Below are 12217 nucleotides of genomic sequence, written 5' to 3'. Positions count from 1 at the left end.
GTCACTTATTTTCTTTCAGCCTCAGCTTCCTCATGAGTAAAATAAGTATAATAATAGCACCTATCTTCCTAGGCTTGTTGTGATAATTAACTGAGATAATGTTTGTAAAGTGCTTTGTAAACCTTTAAGTGTTAAATAAATGCTAATTATTATTGTAAGTCCCTTTATTTAGTCCCTTTATTTACAACAACCTAAGGAGTAATGCTAGTACTATTATACTAATTTTATAGTAATTAATTGTAGTTCAAAGAGTTAGAGAGAGTCATTTATCACCATATGGCTTGTAAGTTAAGGAATTCAAACTCAGGTCTATTGGCTTAAAGTTCAGTATTTTAATAAATACTCATGCTTTTATTCCATGAATTCTTGTGGTCTACAGCAAATCAATTATGTTCTGTCTTGGATTCTTTCTTTAAGACTGTCTTTAAGTCTTTTAAGATTTTCTTTTAAGACTATTATTATTACTCAATTCTTATATTAGTAGTTTTTTATGTATTTGCACCCATTTTCTCCAAAGAGATTATAAATTTCTTGAAGAGGGGAGTCATGCTTTATTCTTCTCTAGTCTTAGATTTTTAAGTTCATATGATCAAAAGTGTCCAGAGGGAATTTATACCAGGAATGAAGGGCTGGTTCAGTAATGGGAAATCTATCAGCTTAATTGATCATGCCAATAACAAAGCCAATAAAAATCATGATTATCCTAACAGTTAATCCTACTCTAAACCAATTATTCAGTGTCAATCAACCAAAAAAGGCATTTTATAGAACTAGAAAAAAATTCACCTACAAAAACAAAAAGTCAAGAGTATCAAGAAAATGAATGAACAACAACAACAACAAAACAAAGTAAGGTAGCCTAGTCATACTCAGATTTCAAATTGTATTATAAAGTGATAATAATTAAAACAGTCTGGCAATGGCTCAAAAATAGAGGAGTGGATCAGTAAAATAGATTATGTACACAGTACACAGTAGTAAAATGACCATAGTAACCTAGTGTTTCATAGTCTTAAAGAATCAAGCTTTTATGACATAAACTCATTATTTGACAAAAACTGAAAAATGTGGCAGAAATTATGTTCAAACCAACATCTCATGCCCTATAATATGAAAAGGTCATAAAGGGTACATGATTTTAACATAAAAGATGATACTCTAAGCAAATTAAGGGAACATGGAATAATTTACCTGTTAGATGTATGGAAAAGGGAAGAATTTGACTCAACAAGAGATAGAGAGTATTGCAAGATGTAAAACTGAATTTTAAGTATATTAAAGTAAAACACGTTTGTATAAACAGAATATAATTAAAATTAGAAGGAAAACAAAAAGATGGGAAATAATTTTTATAGCAAGTATCTCTGATAAAGGCCTCATTACTCAAACAAGTAGAAAACTGAGTCAAACTTTTAAGAATAAAAGTCATTACCCAATTAAGGAATGGTCAAATAATATGAACAGGCAGCTGACAAAGAAATTAAAACTATTTATAGTCATATGAAAAAAATGTCCTAACTCATCCACTGATTAGAAAATGAAAATCAAAACAACTCTGAGGTACTACTTCATACTGGTTGATATGACAGTAAAGGAAAATATTGGATAGGATGTGGGGAAACTGGGACACTTATATACTGTTGGTGGAGATGTGAACCAATCATTCTAGAGAGCCCAAAGTGTTACAAAACTGTGCATACCCTTTAATCTAGCAATATCACTACTAGGTTTTTATCCCAAAGGGATTAAAGAAAAAAAGGGGGAGAGAAGAAAGGACAGATTTATCTTTGAAAGAATACTCATATATTAGAAATATTGTAAGGATAATCAACTCTAAATGACCTAGATATCCTCAGCAATGAAAATGTTACCCACCACCAGGGACAATTGATGTGAATCTGAATGCACCCTGAAGCATACTATTTTTCACTTTATTTTTTGGGGGGGAGAGGAATATGTGTTTCTTTCACAACATGATTAATATGGAAATATATTTTACATGACTGTACATGTATAATCTATACCAAATTGCTTACCATCTTTGGGAGAGGATAGAAGGAGGGAGGGAGAAAACAATTCAAAATTTAAAAAATAAATGCTAAAAGTTGTTTTTACATGTAATTGGAAAAACTATTAATTAGAATGGTAAAACAAAACAAAACAAAAACCCCAACAAGTTAGAGTTTTTAATATAGAGCTACTATAGATCCAATAGATCTTTAATTTAATCACTGAGAGTATTTATGCAAAGATGTAAAACAAGCTATGGGCCATAGCACTCTTGAATGTGGTCCCAATAAGATTAAAATTTAATTCCTGTTATTATGCTGATATATTAATTAAAAAAAAAAAACAACAAGAAATGTATCCTTTTTTTAGCTGACCAGTCACTATATTTCAGGAGAAAAATCAGACTGCATTTGTGTCTCATATATGGACAGTATTCTAACATTTTCCAATATTTTACTGCATTTGAACTTGATAATTATCCACTGAGTTAGGCCAGAGAGTTAGTTGTGATGTTCTGTTTCTCTAAATTGTAGTTGTTCTCTTGGGGACAGGTTCCTTGGGGAGCTTCTAGAGGCAACCTTCCTTTCAGTTCAGTTCAATAATTCAAAATGCAGCCAGGAGTTAAAGTCCTTTACTGTCTCTTTCCAAATCTTATCTCCAGATCCTTTATTTTCTCCTTCAAGTCTTGTCTCCTTCACTTGGGGCTCAGCTAGCATTCTTGGAGGCCTTCCTCTCTCCTTGGTTCCCGAGAGTCTTGTCCAAAATGTCTCCAGCAAGCAGGAAGGTAGATGTGGGAATGAATCAGACTCTGCCTTTTTGTGGGTTACCCAGATTTCAATCCTAGTTGTGAATCTCCTCCCAGAGAGTGGGCTTGTGGGTGCTCCTTAAAAGTATACTCTCTTAAAGGTGTGAATCTCATGGAATTATAGTAAATACATTACTGAACTAGAGAATTGTTAAGTACCATGCTAAATTATAATTATATCCATTACAGTGACTTAGCACCTTGTAAGAATCCTAACAGGTACTATTACCTCAATTTTACATCTGAGAAAAATCAAGGATCCAAAGTGTAAAGGTACTTGTTCAAAAATCACACTGCAAGATGGTGGCAGAACTGGGACAGGAATATAGATCTCTCTCCCTTATACTTTTTTCATTATTTTTTTTTCCCCCTCTGGGGCTTGTTGAACATTCCTCAATCTCACTTTTCCTGGAGTGCAATGCAGTATCATAGAAGAGACCTTTACAGATTATCATTTGTAGAATTTCTGCTTCCATCTACCCTTTTATCAAAGTTTAGCAACAGTTACTTGCCAAAGCTCTCACACATCATTTCTTTTCTACTTCTATGATATAATGGATAATTGCAATAGAATTCCCAGAACTTTGTTTCATTAACTTCCTGATTATCAAATTCAAATTTATTTACTTTCTTAAGAATGGGAAATATACCTCTCCCCTGTTAGGATTCTTACAAGGTGCTAAGTTGGTTGTCTAATTTAGCATGGTACTTAACAATTCTCTTGTTCAGAATTCACTCCTTTCCCACTTTTAAGAGAGCATATAAAAGGACAAGCCCACTCTCTGGGAGGAGATTCAGAACTAGGATTGGCTTCCGGGAGATTCACAAGGCAGAAACCCACAATCCCACACTCTTGGAGGCAGAGTCAGATTCATTCCCACTTCGACTTTTGTGCTGCCTGGAGACATTAGGAAGACGAGAGGCTGGAGACATTCAGACAAGAGCTCTCAGGAACCAAGGAGAAAGGAAGACCTCCAGAAAACTAGCTGAGCCCCAAGTGAAAGAGATAAGATTTGGGAAGAGACAATAAAGGATCTGGACTTTAACTCCTGGCTGCATTTTGGGATGATTGAACTGAACTGAAATTAAGGCTGCCTCCAGAAGCTCCCCAAGAGATCTGCTTCCAGAGAACAATTACAACTTAGAGAAAAGATCATTATACTCCCCCATCCCAAACTTCTCACTATGGAAACAAACCTACAAGTCAATTATAATTTTTGATTTCATAAAATAAAAAGAAATAAATGTAAAATCTTACACTTGGATTAATAAGTCCACAATAAAGGTATGAGATGGGGTAAAAATGGCTATAGAGCAGTGAACTCTATAAACTTGACATGAATCTGACAAGTCTGACTCACATATAGCCAAGAAAGCTAAGTGGTGATGGGAACCATTAAGAGTGGTGTATTATCCAGAATAAAGAAGCTGAGAGCTCCTTTGTACTCTACTCTGGGAGAATCATACTTAAGAGTATCATCTTCAATTCTGAACAATGTATTTTAAGAAGTATACAACCTGAAGAGTGCCCAGGATATAGGAATTGAAAAACATGGCATATCACAATCAGCTTTATTAAATGCACATATTCAAGGTTAGGAGTGGGGAGGAAGGGAGAGGAAGGAAAGGCAGATAAATAACAAGCACTTGGAGAGTAGTTATATGGAAAAGACATTAAATTCCCTTTAGCAAGCCAAGGAGAACATAGCTAGAAACAATGAGTTAATGTTATAGATATAGATTTCAATTCAAATATTTGGAAGAGTTTTCTAATAGTTATAACTGTGCAAAAGTAGAATGAATTAATTCACAAGGTAATGAGTTTCCTATTGCTGGTTAATTTTTCTCGATGTTGCTTGAATATACTTGCTTAGATATGTCCAGCTTTGAGATTCTAGGATTCCATAATTTCTTAAATACCACGATAAGAATTATAGGAGTCCTTGGAAGGCTTCTCAGAAACACTGCCCATGATGTAGTAACTGCTTGTTTTACAACTGAAACTTAGGGACTTACCATCTGACCATCAGCCCATGCTCCATGAAATTTTTCAGGTTAGGAAGAGTCTGTCTTAAATCAGGAGTCCCTAGTCCATGTTGATATCTCAGCTGCAAAAGGAGAAAGAAAATAAAGAAACACAAACATGAAATAGATAGGCATTGAGAACAATCATTAATTAATTAATTCACTCATTTAGAGATGACCTAGATGAAGATTAAAGGAACTTCAATTTTTAATAATCAACCAGTCCCCTAGAACTCCACTAATTCCTATCATGACTAGTCACTTACCTATCTCAATATGTGCACACCTCTCCTGCACATCCTATCCCCTATTGTGAGATTGAAAAGAACACTTTACCATTGCTACTGTTACAACAATCTACTGCCCTGAGATTCTGAATCCAGTCACAGGGCTAAATTGCCACTCAGTATGATTGTGTTTTTGAGATGTATCCCAGCTGAACCACTTGTCCTGGCTCCCACTGCTCACTGCTTTACATTCAATCACATCAGCCCCATCTCTTCTATGTCCTTATCCCACTCTTTCTTACCCAAGCATTATTTCCTCATCGAAATATAAATCTAGAGCTGGAAGGAAAGCCATAAGAACTCATTAAGTTAAAATACTCTTCCTGTTTCTTTACAGATAAGGTTCTAAAGACAGGAGTAGTTAAGTGACTTGTGTGTACTGTGACAAATCTATTAAATGCCTGAGGCAGAATCTGAACTCACATTTTCCTAATTCCAAGATCAATAATCAGGGGCACAGCCAGATTTCAAACTCGGGTTTTCTTGCTCCAAATCTAGGATTTATCTTTCACATTGTACTGCCTTTTTTATCAGCAAGGTCTAAATTACTATACAGTAGAGCAGTCATAGAAATAAATGCTCTGCATCCTTGACCTGGAAAATTTTAATGGATAGCTAAATCTGTCTTTCAGAATAGTCTGGGTAAAACAATGCCAAAGGGCCAGAAGAAGAGACATGAATGACCTCTTGATGACCACTAACAAGTGCCTGTATCTATAATTAGCAACTTCATATCTTACAGAAAATGTAAAAGCTTTTTCCATATATTGATAAAAGCAAAATGGTTAATATCCCAGTAGTACATTCAAAAAAGAAAAAAAGAACCACAGAATTACTTACATACTGGCATATACATTTCACCTGTGATTCATACAGAAAAATATTAAATATTAAAAAAAATTAAAATAATACCACACTGCATTTCTGAGGCAATGCACAGTGACTCACTGTCCTACTTTAAATAATAAAAGTTGCTTGTTTAATTTTCTTCAGATGTCACATTGAAAATATCTCTCTATGGCTGATTCAAACCAAAGAAAGAAAAAATAGGCACTCTAAACTGTTACCTGGGTCTAAGTTCATATGTTGCAGGGCACAATAGTTGGTTTTTTTTTTAAATCACTGAATCAGTTTTTTTTAATTAAAAAAATTTATTTAAAACTAAATACAAAACAAGAAAAAAGGAGAAAAATAAAGATATAAAAAAGGAAATAAAAAACAAAACACTGTCATGTGCCCCAGAACATAAGGATTCACAGTATTTAACAATAAATTTCCACCACCTTCCCACAAGCTACAGTTACACACAGATATGTACGTATATATGTATATATATTCTCATCCACATGAATTTATCTACATACACATGCACCTATATGCGTACACACATATAGAAACATACACATTTAAACAATATTAATAAGGCTGTCATAAGGTAGATTTCTCTTGATTGAATCTTTTAGTCTGACTTTGTATGAGATCAATGATTACTAGCCATACTTTTTTTCTTAATTCTACTCCAGATTCTTGTTAAAGTGTTTGTGCATATCTCTTATCTCTCATCCTTGTTAACTCTTCTACTTTAATTCTACTTTAACTTGCCTTGTTATTACTTAACCTTCCTCTATCCATGGATCTCTCCCCTATTTTCTCCCTTCACTCTTTCTTTATCCCTTTCTCATTAATCTATACAACTTATTCTATACCTCTCTACTCCACCATATCTTATTCTTTTCCCCCTTATTTCTTTATAAATTTTGGAGGGTGCTATATCCTTCATGATATATGTACACATATCTATATATGTATGTATTGTTTTCCATTTAACCCATTTCTGACATGAGGTTTTCAGAAGCACTAGCCCTCCTCCCCCATCTAATGCCTCTGTCAGTTCTTCTTCTGCATTTCATTCATATTGTGTAATTACTGTTTTTCCTTTTCTTACAAGTCTTGCTTTTTACATGTCATGCTCAGTTACTCAGTTCTGTCCCAATCTTTCTTTTGAACTTACTGATATCAATTTTAAACATACGGTTTACATTTCTACCTAAAAAGCATACATACTTTGTCCTTGTTGAATCCCTTGAAATTAATCTTGGATGCTGGCTCTTATATGTTGTTTTCTATTGAGTTCAGTTTTGGTTGAAACAAAATCCTGAAAATCTGTGAGTATAATGCATTCATACTCCTTTCCCATCCTGCCCCTCCTTTTTTTGTTCAATGTTCTGTTTAGTTTTTCTATATGTGATATTTTTGGCTACAGGCCTAATTCTTTTGATTGTTGTTATGTTAGTCCAGGACCTGCAGGCCTTTATTGTAGCTGCCGATAAATGCTATACAATTTTAAGTCTAGCTCTAACATATCTGAATTGCTTTTTTTTTTCCTGTTTCTTTAAAAAATTTTCCCTTTGATCTGAGGGTATCAAAAATTAGCAATAATGTCCCTGTGTTTTCCTTGTACTATCTCTTTGAGGTAGTGATAAGTGAATTTTTTTGTATTTCTGCTTTCCTCTTGTGTTCTATCACTCCAGGAAAATTTTCTTTTTTTCTTGTATTGTATTGTATTGTATTGTATTGTATTGTATTGTATTGTATTGTATTGTATTTTATCAAGCTTCTTTTTTTGGTCACAGTTTTCAGGTAGTCCAATTATTCCTGTTTTCTCTTCTTGATTTGTTCTATAGATCTGTTGTTTTTCTTATGTTTCATATTCTCTCTAAATTTTTTATTCTTTATATTTTGTTTTGTTATTTCTTATTCTCTTATACCTTCATTGGCTTCCCTTTGTCCAAGTCTAATTTTCAAAAAAATTATTTTCTTCTTTAAGATTCTGAATCTTTTTCCCTAACTTCCCCCACCCTCGTATTTTTAGTTTTATCTTAATCACTCTCATTTTACTTCTTTCTTTTCCTTAAATTTTTTTTTTGTTTGAGGCAACTGGGGTTAAGTGACTTACCTAAGGTCACAAAGCTAAGAAGTGTTAAGTGTCTGAGGCCCAATTTGAAGTCAGGTCCTCCGGATTCTAAGGCCACTGCTCTATTCATTGTGCCATCTAGCTGTCCCACTCTCATTTGGTTTTTAAAGTCTTTTTTGAATTCTTCAATAAATTCTTTCTGAGCAGATAACCATGTTACTCTTGTTAGGTAGGAAAGATTTTTTTTTCCCCTTCATTTCCTCTGAAGATGAACTCTGATCTTCTCTATTCCCATAGAAAGTATATATGATTGGATTCTTTCTTCTTTGCTTGAATCATATAATTTTAAAGCTAAATAATATAATTTTATTTTTTACAACATCTTTATTTTACAGGAGAGAAAACTGAGTCCCAAAGAAAACAAAATGACTTGCATAAAGTTATTGAGATAATTGATGACAAAGCCAGTGCTAATGCAAGCATCCTCAGTTCTAGTCCAAAGCTTCAATTCAGATAAACAGAATCATCATCTTAACTTTGAATTGAGTCTTCAAAAGATTTAGAGCTGGAAAGAACCATCCAGTGTCTGTCTCTATCTCTGTCTCCTTCCCTCCTCCCCTCTCCCTTCTCCCTCCCTCTCTCCCTCCCTCCCTCCCTCCCAATTCCTTTGGTTTACAGAGCCTTTCACCAAAAAACCCCCTGATGTTTGCATTAATCACTGAGTGGTTTTTATGCTGGCTCCTCTCATATGGACAGGCAGGTGACACAAGGAACTCTACCCCACTCTGATTTACTTTTTATCCCAGCCTCTAACCCTAAAGGATTTAAGCTCCTCGTGGGCAGGAACAGTTTAATTTTTGTCTTTGTAATTCTAGTACCAAAACAGTACTTGGCACATAGTCAATGCTTAAGAAATGCTTTCCTAATTTAAATTGAATCACTTAAACTAATTCTCTTCTTTTGTAAAGGAGGAAATTGAGGCACACAGATTTGTAGGGAGTACAAACTGGATAATAAGTTGTTGGGGATGCCGTCAAAAGCTCTTCTATTCAAATATGAGTGGATACATTCTCTAAGGTTCCGATCAACTCTGATAGTCTATGGTTTACCAAAGAAATTCAGCTCCCACAGCACAGTCTGTGTAAACCCTTCTCTTGACTACTGCAACTGACATTTTCTCTTTCCTTCCTCTTTCTCTTCTGTGTACTTCTCTCTGTGTACTGTTTTCGTTAAGGTCCAAAGCAGGATGCTGAGTCTACAATGCAAATCCTATACATAGGTCTGGAATCAGATCTGCTATGGTCAGTGAGTTCCCTTCGAGTACAAATCTTTGAGGAGAAACTAGATGATAGCAGGGATATAGAGAAGGCATTCCCCCAATCTCAGGACTACTTCTCTGAGATGTGAACACAGCTTCTCCCATAGAGTCCGAGCCATGGGGTATCTGAATTGGATTGGAGCAGCCTGGCTCAGGTAAAAGCTCTGTCAGCAGGCAGCATGACCCAAGAGCCCTGGTTGGGAGTCTAAGGACTTGGGCTCAAACCCAAGCTCTGCCTACAGATGAGCCATTCTTCTTTAGCCCATTTTCTCTTTTGTAAAAAATGGGAGAAGTGACCTAGATTGCCAATAAATAAGGACTCTAGTTTGAAAAAGAAACCTCACATAAAAAAATAGACCTCTATATCTGCTAGTCATTTACTTTGTAAAATGTTGGTTAAACTTTAACTTCAATCTTCCAGAAATAATAATCATGATGGTAATACACTAATGTGGCACCTTAAAGTTTGCAGCACATTCCCATACACCATTATTGGCCCTATCTAACAGATAATATGATGCTGTCATCCTGATTTTATAATCAGGATGTTCAGAGAGGTTAAGGGAACCCTTAATTAATTAATTAATCCTTAATCCTAAGCCTGACAGCCCCCAAGAGTGTGGAGATAGGACTAATTGCAGGTCTTCTTTACTCTAAAGTTAACATTCTATTTATGGAGCGATACTGATTTTCATGCTAAGAATATTTTTAAGAGGTTGGTATATTGATTGTAAACAAACCCAAACATACAAACCATCTTTAAAAAAATATTTTTTCAAAATTAAAGTTTGAAAATTAGGATAAACTTACATTCACGGATATACTAGATATTATTATAGTTCTGCCCCTATTCTGAGAGAGGTACAAGAAATCTGAACTTTTCTCAAGTGGGTGTTATCCTTTCTTGTGAATCCATAAAAAATAGCCCATATTACTCTGGACACTTGAAATGATCAATTGTAATCCCTTGGGAAACTCAGATGGAAAGAAAAAGGTGGGCTCACACAATATACAGAAATAATTTACACACACACATATGATGTTTTTTATGTGACCAAAAGCCTTTCCCTAATAGAGAATGGTAAAAAAAAACAAAAAAAACAAAAAACAAAAAAAAAACCAAGCAGTTCTTAACAGAAGTAATAAAACTTTTAACAACCATATGAATGTTCCAAATCACTTATCATACATTGAAATGCAAATCTAAACAACCCGGAGATTTCACTTATATCCAACAACTGACTAAAGTAACAAAAGATGGCAATAATCAATATTGATGGGATTATATGAAAATAGGTACACTAAACTGCATTGCTGTTGGGATGTGAATTAGCATAAACATTTTGTAAATTATCAAATGGAAAGAATGTAGAATTATGCAAATAAAGTGACCAAAATGCCCACACACTTGAACTAGAGATTCTATTACTAGTCTTATCACCGAGGAGGTCTTTGATAAGAGAATTCTCATATACACAAACATTTTGATAGTATATTTTTGTGATAGCAAAGAATTGGAATCAAAGTTTATGCCTATTAACTAGTAAATGATTAAAAAAAAGTATTTTATATGAAATGTACTGATAACTATGATATAAGAAATGATGAATGTAATGAGAACAAAAAAAAAAAGGTCTATATGAACTGAGGAAGAAGTAAGCAGAGTCAAGAAAACAATATACAGCATGCCTACCAATATGAAAAGAAAGAACTACCAAAAAGTGAATACTGCAAAATTATTAAAAACAAGCATGGCTCAAAATTAAAGATATGAAAGATACCATTGTCCCATCCCTTTGCAAGGGTGGAAAGGCTACAAGTAAATGTGCATATCTTCACTTTTTTTTCCCATGTACTGATCAATTACACAGATTCTCCCCATATTTGTCTAAAAATATTTACTATGTGAGATGGCTCTCTAAAAGGGAGAGGGAGAGAAAAGATGCAAGGGGAAACTATGGTAATATAGAAAGGGACATAAGTATAAATTTATTTTAAACAAAATAGAATAAAAAAGGCTCACATATACTCTGATTATCACTCTTGTATCTGCCCTTGCTTCTTTCTTTGATTAAAGAATTCCCAGTGAATCTGCATCAATCTCAGTAGACAGTCATTCTTTTCCTTATTACAAATCTTTCTCTTTTTACCTTAAGAACTCCATTTTTACCCCTCATAAGCCAGTTTTCTCTGTAAAATTTTAGTCTATGGGATTCTATAAAATCTTATTTCCTATAATTTAGGGTGCTGATTTAGATTATTCTTGTCTTTTCTCTCTTCTACCAAAAATTCTCCAAAGGAGTGGTCATTTTTACCAAAAGTTTCTATCACTTCTACCTTCATAATTAATTAACTCTGTATGATGATTCTTCATCTCTGCAAACATTTACTCTTAGCTTTTTTGTATATAATATTGCCATTTTCTGAAAAGCTTCATTTCTATGTACCTTATAAAATTCGGACCCCAAATTTTGGTCTAAACCAAAAGGCAAATACTATGGAGGCCAAGAGAATGAATTAGAAGTCTAATTTTTTTCAATTAAGACTCTGAAATAAACACTTTTTGTAATAACTTATTCTGTATACCACCTAATGAAGTTAAACAATAGTTAAGAAGAATTTTGGTTTTAATTAGCTGGAGCTTCAGCTTTAACAAATTGGCTTAAAACTAATAGTAGTTAAGATTCCTATTCTACTCTACCTGCTGACTGGCAACAGGAAAAGAACACTTTATATCCAATACAATAAATCAGGAGTATAGGAAATAGGCAATTTTCAGCTATGGCCCAAGAAAAAAACTAAATAAATATTATTGTCTTCTAACAAAAGAAAAACTCTGCACTAAAATCACCAAGAAG

At 34.0% G+C, this 12217-nt stretch overlaps 1 protein-coding gene across 4 annotated transcripts in view; it reads right to left on the bottom strand.

The window, feature by feature from the left end:
* Positions 1-12217, bottom strand: part of UVRAG (UV radiation resistance associated) — a 424520-nt gene that overhangs the window by 56675 nt on the left and 355628 nt on the right. For all 4 annotated transcript variants that reach the window (XM_074304111.1, XM_074304114.1, XM_074304113.1 and 1 more), the window contains one exon: positions 4832-4923. In XM_074304111.1, coding sequence (XP_074160212.1) covers positions 4832-4923 — 92 coding nt within the window. The remainder of the gene's footprint in view (positions 1-4831; positions 4924-12217) is intronic.

Source organism: Sminthopsis crassicaudata, chromosome 3, assembly GCF_048593235.1.
Source record: "Sminthopsis crassicaudata isolate SCR6 chromosome 3, ASM4859323v1, whole genome shotgun sequence".
NCBI lineage: Eukaryota > Metazoa > Chordata > Mammalia > Dasyuromorphia > Dasyuridae > Sminthopsis > Sminthopsis crassicaudata.
The sequence above is the reverse complement of the archived record's forward strand: the minus strand, read 5'-3'. Positions and strand labels throughout refer to the sequence as shown.